We start from the raw sequence: 13,833 nt of genomic DNA, 5'->3' as shown, positions 1-13,833 counted from the left end.
CTCAGTGACACTACTTCACCTCCCTGGTGATCTCAACCTGATGCTTGTGTCCCAAAATGAGTGTCACTGCCTTGGTGAGAATCACCACCCCCCTCAGAATTACCTGACAGCTCTGGAGAAGTAATTGCCTTGTAGTCAATTGCGGTAGATCTAACTACTATCATCCAAACACTTCTCATTAATTGTTATGACAGACTGACCAGTAGAGCAACTGATCATGTACACCTAGGAAATCCATCAGTGGCTGACTCCTGAGTTGGATGTTGTCTGGATATTTTGGTGAGAGGGGATCGATAGATGAACCAATGTATCCCCTCAATACACACCAGGCGTCTCGCTGTCACATGGACTTCCTCCCTCCCGCTCTTTATTTCCTAACCTATCCTTTCTCCCTCCTCCTTCACTCGCCCCTCCTCAAACGCTTCGATTCCATCCCCCTTTGCGTCCATTCTACCTCCTCTCTCACTCCCTCTCACATTCCCTCGCTCCCTCTCTCCAGACGATGGAGTGTCAGATGGAGGAGTGGTATAAGGAGGTGGGGGAGCTGCAGGTGGCGGCGGCCTCCGTCCCCCGGCAGGGCCAGGTCATGGACACGGTCAGCGAGCGCCAGTCCGCCGTGGAGACGCGCATCGTCCGCCTCATCGAGCCGCTCAAGGAGCGCCGGCGCATCCTTCTGGCCTCCAAGGAGGTTCACCAAGTGGGCCGGGACCTGGAGGACGAGATAGTGAGTGGCCGTCCTGATCGTCCTCTGATTATACCCACACACACCACGCACACTTACAGACACTTAGAGAACACCCGCACACCTCCCCCAGTCTACTCAGACCACTTCGCGCATACATTTGCTTCTAAAAGTGTGACTTACAAGTGTCATCGACAAGGGTCGAAGTGTTGCTTAAGTCGGCGACTAACCCCCCTTTTTTTGTTGTTGAAGATTTATCTTGAAGAAAGATGCATGTAACTCTAAACTGATGCAATACCATGCTGGTGATAACCCTAGAACAGTTACCAGAGTTTGCAGGTGCTTCTTTGCTAGTTTAACTTGTGATGTGTTTGCAGCTGTGGGTGCAGGAGCGGCTGCCTGCCGCCACGTCTCAGGAGCACGGCTCCAGCCTACAGGCTGTACAGCAGCTCATGAAGAAGAACCAGGTGTGTGGCAGCTAGCTGAGGATAACCACATCTTTACAGTACATGTCTATCTATCTATCTGGACATCGTCTTTCTGTCCCCCCCCCACCCGCAGACTCTGCAGAGGGAGCTTCAGGGCCATCGGGCGAGGGTGGAGGACGTCCTGGAAAGAGCTAATGTCATCGCCTCCATCCGCAGCCCCGAGGCTGACTGTGTGCGGGCGGGCCTGGAGCAGCTCAGCGGGCTGTGGGGTCTGCTGTGGGCTGAGACGGAGAGAAGACAGCTGGTGCTGGATGCCATGTACCAGGCCCAGCAGTACTACTTTGACACGGCCGAGGTGGAGGCCTGGCTCAGCGAACAGGAGCTGCACATGATGAACGAGGAAAAGGGAAAGGTAGGCGGCTAGGAGCCAATGGGGCGGCAGGGTAGCCTAGTGGTTAGACCGTTGGACTAGTAACCGGAAGGTTGCAAGTTCAAACCCCCGAGCTGACAAGGTACAAATCTGTCATTCTGCCCCTGAACAGGCAGTTAACCCACTTTTCCTAGGCAGTCATTGAAAATAAGAATTCGTTCTTAACTCACTTGCCTAGTTAAATAAAGGTAACATTAAAAAAATTTAAATAAAAAAAATTTCCAGGCGCTGATGTACTTAATCTGCCCAGTTACCCTCTTTTGGAAGAGGGAAAAGTTGTATGTGCATAGGTGTAGTACAATGTCATTGTGTCCCTCCAGACATCAGCAACTGTACATGAACACCAGTGGAGGCTGCTGAGGGGAGGACGGCTCATAATAACGGCCGGAAAGGAGCAAATGGAATGGCATCAAACACCTGGAAACCATGTGTTTGATACCATTCTACTGATTCCGCTCCAGTCATTACCACGAACCCGTCCTCCCCAATTAAGGTGCCTCCAACCTCCTGTGATGAACACTCCCCTTGAATTGTTAGCATTTCGAAGTTTGTGAGAATGGACTGTCAAGAGTGTTGTGGCCTCCCCTTCAGGATGAGCCCAGCACCCTGCAGCTACTGAAGAAGCACCTGGTACTGGAGCAGACGATAGAGGACTACGCTGAGACGATAGGCCTTCTCTCCCAGCAGTGCAGGCAACTACTGGAGATGGGACATCCAGACAGGTCAGTGTTGGTGCCCCACAAACCTTTCACCACGCTACACTACAAGAAGACTTTCGTGGGATCGAACGTTGGTTATAGTAGCTGTAAAGTGAGTGTGTCATGAAATGCACATTTCAAATACTGCCTTAAAAGCTCAAAGGAAATCCCATATACGAGAACTAAGGATCTCATTTTGTGACTTGATTGAAGAGGACCCAGGGCCTCTACACTCTATGTCTACTGGGTGCTGAGGAGTAACCCGGGAGTAAATGGCAGACTGCTTGAATGACGTAACCCCTGTAGAGAAGGTAGTACAGCACAGTAGAGTAGGCCAGTCATAGACTCCTGTTGCTCTGTTATGGCAGCAGAGTGAATCATGGTGACATCAGGGTCAGCACTGGGTCCGTAATACTTCTCTGTCTCTGGTGTCGATGCTAGTGACGCTATCATCTTAGGTCTTAGCTGTTAGTCGATGCTAGACCTGCATCTCTGCACTAGTAGGGTATTGGTTTTTTTATGGGTTGTCCATGTCGTTCTCATGTTGTTCAGTTTGCTTTGTAAGTCTTATCCTCCTCACATTTACTCCTTCTGGAAACTCAACAGCAGCTCATGGTTTTACATGTCCAAATTAGTTTCACTGCAGGATCTCAGCTCCCACACATTATCCCTCAATTTGACCCTGTGTTTACTATTCGTCTCTAACCCTGTCTCTGGTGTGTGTGTGTGTGTATGTGTGTGTGTGTGTGTGTGTGTGTCTCAGTGAGCAGATCAGTAAGCGTCAGTGTCAGATGGACCGGCTGTACGTGTCTCTGAAGGACCTGGTGGAGGAGAGAAAGTCTCGTCTGGAGCAGCAGTACTGGCTCTACCAGCTCAACCGTGAGGTGGACGAGCTGGAGCAGTGGATCGCTGAGAGGGAGGTGGTGGCCAGCTCGCCAGAACTGGGACAGGACTTTGAACACGTCACGGTCAGTGGGACCTGAATGGACAAAACATTCAACAATCTGATAATCCTGGTAGTCCTCTGTAGCTCAGTTGGTAGAGCATTGGCGCTTGCAATGCCAGGATTGTGGGTTCGATTCCTGGGACCACCCATACGTAGAAAATGAATTCCTGCATGACTGTAAGTCGCTTTGGATAAAAGCCTCTGCTGTATGGCCTCTATTGTTATAGCGTGTGTCTAAAGACTGTTGGCAACGGAGTTAATATGGCTCAAAGAATGGTATACAGTACACTGTATTATTGCTTAGTAAGGAAGTAGCATGTATTTCAATGGATTTAGTTTTTCTAAGTAGCCCATTACCGTTTTAGCAACAGTGCTTAGCTTGGCCAAACAGATATTGATCATCCCTTCATTCCTCTCTTCCTCTCTCCTCCTCCTCCCTTCAGATCCTGCAGGAGAAGTTCACAGAGTTTGCGTCGGAGACGGGCAGTCTGGGTCAGGAGCGTGTGACGGCGGTTAACCAGATGGTGGACGAGCTGATCGACTACGGCCACGCCGACGCCGCCACCATCGCCGAGTGGAAGGACGGCGTGAACGAGGCCTGGGCCGACCTCCTGGAGCTAATGGAGACCCGGGCACAGATGCTGGCCGCCTCGCACCAGCTCCACAAGTTCTTCACCGACTGCCGCGAGGTAGCGTTTCTACCACAAGAAGTGCCAAGGGATACAGGTCTGTGTCGTGTTTTGATGTGTCTCTGATGGGCCGTTATCGCATTGTGCTGCAGGTCTTGGCCCAAATCGATGATAAGCAGCGGAGGTTGCCCGAGGTGCGGGCGCGCCAGGGTGGCACAGCCAACACCAGCACCCTGCAGAGGCTCATGCAGAGCTTCGAGCACGACATCCAGCTGCTCGTCACTCAGGTGAGGCCCCGCCCACTGTCACTTTAGTTTAGGTGCACATAAGGCTAAAAAAGGAAGACGGAACAAAACAAGCAGTCAATGTGGTAACACGTCACATTACATTTCTCATCACATTACTACAGTAATCTTTGCAGTGTTTTTAGGCATTCCTATGTAATTACCACCCGTCTGTCTGTGTCCAGGTGAGGCAGCTCCAGGAGAGTGCGGGTCAGCTCCGGACCATCTACGCCGGGCAGAAGGCTGAGGCCATCGCCGGCCGGGAACAGGAAGTGATGCATTGCTGGAAGGAGCTCTTGACTTCCTGCGAGGAGTGCCGAGTCCAGATCACCACGGCAACAGACAAGCTGCGGTTCTTCGGGGTGGTGCGAGACCAGATCATGTGGATGGACAGCATCATCTCTCAGATCGGCACAGGGGACAATCCAAGGTATACAATTGGGGTCACAATTGCATATTTATGGTTGAGGCATACACTTTCTATTAAAGTGAGGTGGGCAAGAGAAAAAAAAGAAGGGTGAAAAAAGTTGACCCTTTTGTTGAAAATACTATAGGCCTAGCAACCTTAGTTCAACACCTAGGAGAGGCTGAAAGATGCATAATGTACTTCAGCTAGAATCCAAAAGGAAGTTGTGTATCTCTTTACTGGAAGATTGTATTTTCTTTTTATGTGAATGGGGCATTCGTTAAACATTCAATGAAATATCTATATTTACAGTTTGTATGTATGGTGTATCTCATACTGCTCTGTGTCATCCCTCTGTCTGTCTACCAGATGGGTTTGAGCTGCAAGTTCAGGGGCCTGTTTTGATTTTAGTACCTTATCATAATATAACTCAAAACGGAACTAATTTATGTTATGGAAATGCCAAATATGGAGAGCTGCACCAAGAGATGCAGAGAGAGAGAGAGAGAGAGAGAGAGAGAGAGCACAGAAAACACAGAGAGCAAAAAATTATCATGAAAAAATGTCAAAGCAATGCACTGTGAGCGAGTTTTAATATAGTGTTATTTTCTGTCCCTTGTCTTCAATGGTGGGTAACACTGTACTCTTCTCCTTCACTGTCAGCATTCCCTCCAGCGATATAACGGGCTCTGGACTCTCTGGTCCTTTCAGGGATGTGTCCTCAGTGGAGGTACTGATGAACTACCACCAGAGCTTGAAGAGCGAGGTGGAGGCGCGCAGTAAGAGTGTGCTGCAGTGCATCGAGATGGGCAAGACGCTGCTGGCCGCGCGCAACCCTGCTGCTGAGGAGGTAACAGCACTGTTGACAGGGTTCTGCCATAGAACATGGAGGATGGTACTGTAGTTTAGATGACATTTACAGTCACTAGTTTAGATTAAACTCAATGGAAATGCTATGTCTTTTTAGATCAAGGAGAAGCTGGATACGGTGGTGGCCAAGCAGTACGAGCTGTCTGAGAAATGGGACAAACACTGGGAGGTCCTGCAGCACAGTGAGTCCCTCTGTCCCTCTCCCTCTTTACCTGAATGGAACTACTCTAGTACCTGGCACCTCAAGTCTCTAAATGATATTATCCCAAGGCATTCCATAATAGAGTTTGAACCACAGTAAGCTACAATTTGATTCCCATTGTTCTCAGACACTGAGTTCCTCTTTCTCCTCTGCCTCAGTGCTGGAGGTGCATCAGTTTGCCCAGGAAGCGGTGGTGGCCGAGGCCTGGCTCACAGCCCAGGAGCCCTTCATCAACAGCAAGGAGTTGGGCGCCAGCGTGGACGAGGTGGAGCAGCTCATCCGCCGCCACGAGGCCTTCCGCAAGGCCGCCGCCACCTGGGAGGAGCGCTTCAGCTCGCTACGACGCCTCACCACGGTCCGTCACTATCCCTAGCTTACTAACACTACCCTTAGCTGATGCCGTCTTTCTTCTGGTTGCTTACAAGAGGTTGTAGAGCACAGATTGTTTGAAGTAACTTGTCAAATGGCTTCGTGTTTACGTTATGCTTAATTTTGTTGTAGAGGAGATTCTACAATGAAGTGCTGATGTTTAGTTAACCTCGATTTGGTTCCAGGTGGAGAAGATGAAAGCGGAGCAGAGTAAGCTCCCTCCCACCCCCCTGCTGGGTCGTAAGGTGTTCCTGGACCCCCAGGAGATGTCCCCTGCCCGGAGCCAGGGCTCCCCCCTGATGAGACGGATCCTTTACGAGCAGGCCGAGCCTAGAGCCGAAAGGCCCCCCCAGGAACCCTCGCCCTCTTCCGTGGCCCGCCGCCTGGGCTCCACCGTAGCCAACTACACCCCCATCATGAACGGCTCCAGTGGCTACCGCAGCAGTCTGGAGGCCCGGGCCATCCCCGTGATGGGGGGAGTGGCTGGGGGTGTAGTCGGGGTGGCAGCCAGGCTGGGAACAGCCGCTGTGGAGGCAACAAATTTAGGGACCACTGCCGCCATGGAGGTCCGAGGGGTGGCAGCAGGATTTGGGACTGCCGCCTCTGAAGCCAGAGGGTTGGCAGCAGGATTGGTCACCCCCGCGGTCGAGGCCAAAGGGATAGCTGCAAGCTTGGTGACTGGGGCAGCCGCCGCAGTGGAGGTGAAAGCCTCGCAGTACCTCCGGCAGCCTAAGATCAAACACATGGACGACATGGTGACGCCCATGCTGGTGGCCTGTAGGCTGGAGAAGGCGAGAGAGAAGGAGGTGCGAGAGAGGGAGCAGAGAGAGAGGGAGAGAGATATTGTGTTAATGGAGCCAGCGCCCGTGATGCCGGTGATGGCCGAGGTGGTGCTCCAGGAGATGGGGAGGGAGGGGATGGGCAGGGAGAGGCTGAACAGCGAGCCCAGCAGCAGAGACCACCGGGCGGGGAGCAGCCGGTCGGAGCCCCAGCAGAGAGACAGGGACAGAGACAGTAGGGACAGTAGGGACAGTCACAGGGAAGCCAGGCTGGAGCGCCAGCACTCTAGTGAGGCGCTGATGATCCAGGCGCGGCGTGATGAGCTGCCCCAGGAGGTATGGCGGGAACGGGCCGAGCGCAAAGAGAGGAAGCTGGAAAGGCAGACGTCCAGCGAGCAGGAGGGCCACGGACACGAGGGCCGGAGGAAAGACCGCCACCGGACGGAAAGACAGGAGTCCAGTGAACACGACACAGCCAAGGAGCAGTCAGACAGACGTTCTACGTGAGTACTACATTGCGCCTTAGTGTCATTAAGTGCTGTTTGCAGAAAGGTGTATCACTTTTTGTCTTGGCTGATTACAGGGAGAAAAAGTCAGGTGGCCAGACCTTGTTTGATATAGTGGAGCAGCTAAAAGAGAGAGAGGCAGCAACGGTGAGTCTTCTGTTCACCAGCTATGCCGCCTTTATTGCACAGTTATCTATACATAAATACTGTTAATGAGTGTTTAACGGCTGTATATTGTATTTCTAGTCTAAGCTCTGCCTTCTCTCTTCTCCCCTCAGGCACGAGGGGAGGTCCCTAAAGTGCCGAACGGCGTGCCAGAGAAGTCTTCCGGACGGCCAGACCGGCCGCGAGCAAGGGATCGTCCTAAGCCCCGGCGGAGACCCCGGCCCAAGGACCCATCTGCAGGAGAGGCCACCACCCGGCGGTCGCGCTCTGCGCCGGAGCCAGGGGTGGCTCAGGGCGTGAGCCCTTCGGTCCCCCAGCCTCCCAGCCACACAGCCCACCACGAGGGCTTCCTCTTCCGCAAGCTGGACATCGAGACCATGAGGAAGAGCTCTAACAGGTGGGCATCCAGGTTCCTGACGGGGGGAGTCTGACAAAACAACCAGGCATGATCTTATGAGCATGCTAAGCTAACAAAACAACTGACTTTACCTACGAAATATTCAATTGGTTGCATGTCACTGGCATTAACATATGTTCCAGCATCTGATTGGTGCCTTAGGTCTCAGTCGACATATGCTCATCCTATTGGAGCTTTAGCGCTGGTCTGACATACTGTATGTTCAGACATTCCTATTGGTGCTTACGACCCGAGTTGACATATGCTCTTGTAACCTATTGAAAATAGAATTCTGGGTTGACATATGTTCTAGCATCCTATTTGAAAATAGCCATTTGCTTTAACATATGCTCTTCTAGCATTTTATTGAAACTTCAGATCTCTGTTTAGCCTCTGATCAGAAGTGTATCAGAATGAGAGTTCAACCAAGAGATAGCCACCAGCCATTCCACTGCTTGCCACATGCATGGTGCCTAACCAACACGGCCCCTGACGGAGAGCGGTCTGATTGATGGATGTTGTTGCTGGGCCTAAGGTCGAACCTGGTGCTGGTTCTGGCCCATAGCCAGTACGATATGCAGCCATAGCCATGCTACACGCACAGGTCCCTGCAGAGACCCACACATCACTCCGCTTCCTCCCGAGAGACGTTTCGTTCAGTCGGCCATGCTTGGTGGCCTACCACGGGTCTCTGGCCCCCGGAGACTGAACCGTCCGCCTCTCGCTGCTGCACTGCCCCCTGGAGGCCATGGCTGACACGCAACGCAACAGACTCATCCCACAAATGAGACCCACTGCTCACTCACCAATTGGATGAATGTTTCTGATGTACATGTAATGCTATGTACATGCCAAGGTAAAGCCTAGCTTTTTGTTTGTTTCACTCAATCATCTTAAGAGGTGAGATGAATGTTCACTAATACCAATACTGTCATTTAACCAAACTCTCTGTTTTTTTTTCCTCTCTCCTGTTGCTCCTTGCTGCTGGCTGTTCTTCCTACCTCTCCACAAAGGTAAGCCACGTGTATGCACCTATGCACGCTACGGTCGGCGGTTCATTGTTTGTTCGGCAGTGTGTTCCCCCTCGGACCACTCCGGCCAGTCATCTTGAACTCCCCCAGGTGAGTGAGGTTAGGTGGCATTAAACCTGTGGTTGGTTTTTGCTGAACGCGCCCCGTTTCCCCCCCCCCTCCCGCCCCTACAGCAGATCCTGGGTCAACCTGTACTGTGTGCTGAACAAAGGAGAGATAGGCTTCTATAAGGACGCTAAGAACACCGCCACACCTTACAACAACGAGCCCATGCTCAACCTCGGCCACTGCCACTGCGACGTCACCCTTGGATACAAGAAGAAGAAAAACGTCTTTACTCTTAAGTTAGTACTCTGCCTTTTAGGCAGTCTGTCAATCACGGTGATGCTGCTTGTCTTGTCTACCGTACAGATAGCCATTTTGTGTGTTACCCTCAACTTCTCTGTCCTTCTGTTTCAGAACGAAAGACGGAAGTGAATTTCTGTTCCACGCAAAGGATGAGGTAAAAGGCGTTTAAAAGTTGACTGCTCTTTCATGGAAACACAGTCATATATTAACAATGTGATTCTGCAATGTTTGTCCGTGTGCCAAATAACTTTCTTTCTGTCTCTCACCCTCTCTCTTTCCCTTTCTTGTTCTTTATCATTCGTCCTGTCCCATGCTCTCTCTCATCTCCCTTTCTCTCTCCGAGTCACAGGATGATCTAAAGGCCTGGACCACCAACATCAACAAGAGCATCGCAGAGCATGAGGAGATTGCCAAATGGGGTCAGCCCCAGCCTACTACCTCATCCACGGACGAGGGCACGCGCCGCGACGGTAGCAAGGCCGATAACAAGTCAGAGCGGGGAGAAAAGTCTGACCGGGGGGAAAGGCCGCAGAGAGCCGAGCGCTCTGAGAGGTCGGATAAGGGTGAGACCAAATCGGACACCAAGCGTTCAGAAAAGTCCAGCAAGAAGAAATGAGTTTGATGTTGTGCGGTGGGTGGGGGAAAGGGAGAGGGGTATAAAAGACTCCCAGTCAAGACCCAACCCTTTCCTCTCATCTGTCTGCGTCAGTTCTGTTTAGTGTCGAAAAAGACAGGAAAATCACCCTGGTGAACTGACATGAGGGATTTGAAGCACGAATATCAGTGTGCCCCTCCTCGTTGCCCTCTCTCTTTATCTCTGTTGCTCTGAGGGTGTCAGACCTGGTCACTAACACTTATTGCCTGGCTCGTTCCACCTCTGTCCTCTAGTGGTGACACCGGTGCACTGCAGAAAGCAGATCCTCCTCGTCAGGGCAGCAATGTGAGAGAGATGGACACTCATGTAACAAGAGGGTTGTCACTGGTAGTATGAAAAAGTAGCTCCTAACGTTTTACGTTTTATTTTTTGTAAGAGATGAGCTGTATCTGTATGTAACTCTTGTCTGTCTATTTATGTATTGTATGTCTAGAACATCCAATTGTATACTCCCAAACAAAAGAGAATGAAATATGCCTAAATGTTTGACACAACTGGCCTCTTTTTGGAGAACAATTATTTTCTGTTTCCTTTTTTGTATTTCTGCTCGTTCACTCTGCCATCATTCTTTTCTGGACTCTCTTTTCTCACTTTGACTTTCTTCAGTACAAAACTGTAATATCATCAAACTCATCCAAATTGAATTTGTACAATTCAACATTGAGCCAGAGGAGAAAGAGAAGAGGCAGGTAACAACAGTCTTCACAAAGCTTGTTCTGGCTTTTGAATGGATGACCTGGAACCCTTACCCGGAGGCTAGGCTGGCCCCCACGGCCATACTCAGCTATGCCTTCATCTGGGGCCCCCGAGAGGCCCCCAGGGACCCAGCAGCCATAGCCACCCAGCACCAGAGGGATAGGACTGGAAGCCATCTCACAAGACCAAATCCTCCCCCTTTCTTCTCAAAGACTATCAGATGGTGGTAATCGCAATCCACATACCCAGTCAACATTATTTTTGTCCATTCAGAAAATATCACAATGCTTTTTATAGACAGTCAAAGATAAATTAAGTTGTGTGTGTCTGAGCGTGTGTGTGTGTGTGTGTGTGTGTGTGTGTCTGTTCAGCTGCTCACTACTCCCAGGGTTTTCATAGCTCAGGTTTTTTTGTTCACATCTGCGTCCTCAGTTCTCCCTCAGTCTTCCAGGCACTGCCGTTCCACAGGCCAGGCTTCTAACAGCTCAACTAACCACAGGAGTTGATGAGGACACAGCAAGGATCTAAGTTCAGGGGCCACACAGAAGTAATACGGTGCCGATTGGTCACTCCAAGGCCTCAGGAGTGCAAGTCGATGTCAGATGGATGTAAACAAAAGCTTCTGGATGAATGAATCACATGCATGTCTTGCTTGGGATAAATCTCTTGTTCCTCTCACAGTATGTAGCTATCAGCAACAATGTTCACTTTGTTCCTCTCCATGCATCATACAATACAATTGTCTGTTTGTCTTAGCACTGCAAAGCCATATTTGGTAACGGGAAGTCTTGCATTATGGAAGCTAGTGGACAAATCCTTTGCCTGTTCCTTACATCAGAGATTTGTACAGAAGTGAGGAGTGACGGCGACGAGATAGTACAGTGCAAATATCATGAGCTCTTTCCTGAGTAGCTTTTTCTACCTTGTTTTTTTTAAAACACATTTTATGCATCTATATAGGCGTTGAATGCCAAATCAGTGCAATCCATAACGCTTGTTGGACACAACAAGGCAAGGATCAGCAGAACTTATTTTTGAATGAACACAACTATCACATGGAATGTGAAATGCAGTACAATACATGACAGAGGACACACTCAAATAGGGCACTGTGGACATCTATGAGATTCTGTGGTGAATTTTGAGACTCGTATGACACACGACTGCGTGGCATACAGTACAATTAGCATAGTGTAGTGGGGAGGATTCTAGCAATAAACTGCTAGTCTGCTGAATTCTTGCATTCAGGAGTTTCACTGTGCAGTATTCACTACTATCTGTTGTTAAGTCTACTCTAATCTTGCCTGGGCAGCTCGTATGGAGGATGGTCTCATTCCAAAAACAATATGCTCAATAAAAACGAGTTGGTCTCAAATTGATGTACGTAACTGTCTTAACACTAATTTGGATGTCTCCGAATGGTAACTTTGTTTGGAAATGTTGCTTACCATTGCGTTCTCTGTGTACTCCTGTCACAGATCTCCTATTTGTATGCCATAGTCTCACTCTAAACAGATGGTATGCGGTCCAAGTATTATGGTGGCTTCGTGAGGTGGCCAGGAACTCATTGTTGATGCGAAACGAGAATTTATATGCAACTTTTCCTTTGCACTAAAACGCTCCCCCATTGCACAGTGCTATTGCTTGAGGAGCAGTGGTGCTTCAGGGTCCTAGAGGGAAATGTGTTTATTGGATTACAGGAGAATGAGGTTTGAATTATTTTCATGAATGAACATGAAGTACACCAGCCTGAAAAGTGTGAGCGTATCATGTTCAACCGTGATATGAGATTTCATATGGCTGTTTATCTTGTCTTGCTTGTTACACTTTACTAACAGCTGGACTTCCAGCTACAGAGCATGAAGTACAATTACATCCTAAAGCCAAACATGCCTATACAATTATTCATGCTAAGGTTTCATTCAGTAGCTATCTGGATAAATGACCAGTAGTCATTTTTCCAAATGTTGGCCAACCCGTCTGTTGTCTTGGCCAAGGGCCCGATCCATGTTATCCTGTACTTTTCTGTCGCACAGAGGGCAATTTGAGCTTATAGACTTTCAAATTACAAACCAGCTGGATGTTGTTAATGACTAGAAAGCACAATTTTATAACCTGCAGTTGATGCACACAAGCATTAGCGTGTCACAGGGAGACTTGTGAGAGGAATCTCATTATTGATACAATGCTTCTGTATTAGCTGTGCAGTCGTGATGTTTCAGTTATGTTAGAACATTGCGTAACTGGGCATCTGTAATGTGTGATGTGCGTTAAGTCCTGGAGTGCTTCCTTCATGAAAGCATTCACACCGCAACCGTTACAAATCAATAGTCTAATGCCATTATAAACTCAAATCCGTATTTTCTAGAATACGTTCTTTTTTTCATTTCAGGGAATAATGATTTCGTTGCTGTTTTCATCCAGGGTTACTTGTTTAACTAAGTCAATGCTCAACACCTACTGTTCATTTCCTGACCTTTGACCCTAGAGCACCACTGTTTTTAGGGAACTACTGAATGGATGTGTTTGCAAATTTCAACAGCTTGATGACCTGTACAATATGTAATTGCTTAATGTATTTTTTGTAAAGAAAGAATTACGTTAGGTTTTTTTTTGCTGTGAAAAGGAAAAAATGTTGTTGTTTTTTGGGGGGGGGGGAATATTCATGGGGCAAATGGTTCATTTGTACAACATCAATGGAAAACATCACAATATCAGGACACAGAAGTTGCATGAATTACATAGTCGCTATTATGATACTGCTCTGCATGTTTTGAAGTCTCATCCCGTCGCTATACAATCACTGAACAATAATGGGGTGACACACTTACGTACATGGAAAAGGTGAATGAATGAATAATAATGTATAAAACAGATCCAACTTAAAACCATTGACTGTGTACAGTTGTTTCTTTGAAATGATAAATACAAATTGTGATATTGAAAAAAAAAACTCCCTGTGTTGTTAATTTTGTTTGCATGTGCAGTTCAATGCCAACGTCTTGTCAATTGGCTCTACAAATATATGCAGGCCAAAGGGCCATGTTGGACCAATACTTCTAGTTACATTCACTCTTCTTTACATAATTAGAAAAAGGTGTAAAGTATTTTTTAAATATATTTTTTTATAAAAAATTTAAATGTATTTCACCTTTTATCTAACCAGGTAGGCAAGTTGAGAACATGTTCTCATTTACAACTGCGACCTGGCCAAGATAAAGCAAAGCAGTTCGGTTAATTTACTGTATTTGATAAGTATTTTAGTATTAACACTGCTCATGCATAAAAACATACATTAATATGTCACTGCTA

At 48.5% G+C, this 13,833-nt stretch overlaps 1 protein-coding gene across 4 annotated transcripts in view; it reads left to right on the top strand.

The window, feature by feature from the left end:
- The window catches only part of LOC109904770 (spectrin beta chain, non-erythrocytic 4), a 62,221-nt gene extending 48,747 nt beyond the window's left edge, over positions 1 to 13,474 (top strand). For 2 of the 4 annotated variants that reach the window (XM_031790496.1, XM_031790498.1), the window contains 17 exons: positions 500 to 724; positions 1,060 to 1,149; positions 1,244 to 1,522; positions 2,132 to 2,262; positions 3,002 to 3,206; positions 3,628 to 3,873; positions 3,966 to 4,100; positions 4,283 to 4,527; positions 5,215 to 5,353; positions 5,471 to 5,555; positions 5,734 to 5,930; positions 6,130 to 7,226; positions 7,307 to 7,376; positions 7,508 to 7,791; positions 8,999 to 9,166; positions 9,282 to 9,324; positions 9,514 to 13,468. In XM_031790496.1, coding sequence (XP_031646356.1) covers positions 500 to 724; positions 1,060 to 1,149; positions 1,244 to 1,522; positions 2,132 to 2,262; positions 3,002 to 3,206; positions 3,628 to 3,873; positions 3,966 to 4,100; positions 4,283 to 4,527; positions 5,215 to 5,353; positions 5,471 to 5,555; positions 5,734 to 5,930; positions 6,130 to 7,226; positions 7,307 to 7,376; positions 7,508 to 7,791; positions 8,999 to 9,166; positions 9,282 to 9,324; positions 9,514 to 9,786 — 3,912 coding nt within the window. In that variant the 3' untranslated portion in view covers positions 9,787 to 13,468. Of the gene's footprint in view, positions 1 to 499; positions 725 to 1,059; positions 1,150 to 1,243; positions 1,523 to 2,131; positions 2,263 to 3,001; positions 3,207 to 3,627; positions 3,874 to 3,965; positions 4,101 to 4,282; positions 4,528 to 5,214; positions 5,354 to 5,470; positions 5,556 to 5,733; positions 5,931 to 6,129; positions 7,227 to 7,306; positions 7,377 to 7,507; positions 8,805 to 8,995; positions 9,167 to 9,281; positions 9,325 to 9,513 lie in introns of those variants that run through there. The other 2 variants (XM_031790497.1, XR_004203102.1) reach the window with 2 other exon arrangements.
- The last annotated feature ends 359 nt before the right edge of the window (positions 13,475 to 13,833 follow it).

The sequence above is a fragment of the Oncorhynchus kisutch genome, linkage group LG15 (assembly GCF_002021735.2).
Source record: "Oncorhynchus kisutch isolate 150728-3 linkage group LG15, Okis_V2, whole genome shotgun sequence".
NCBI lineage: Eukaryota > Metazoa > Chordata > Actinopteri > Salmoniformes > Salmonidae > Oncorhynchus > Oncorhynchus kisutch.
This window is presented reverse-complemented; position numbering and strand designations above follow the sequence as displayed.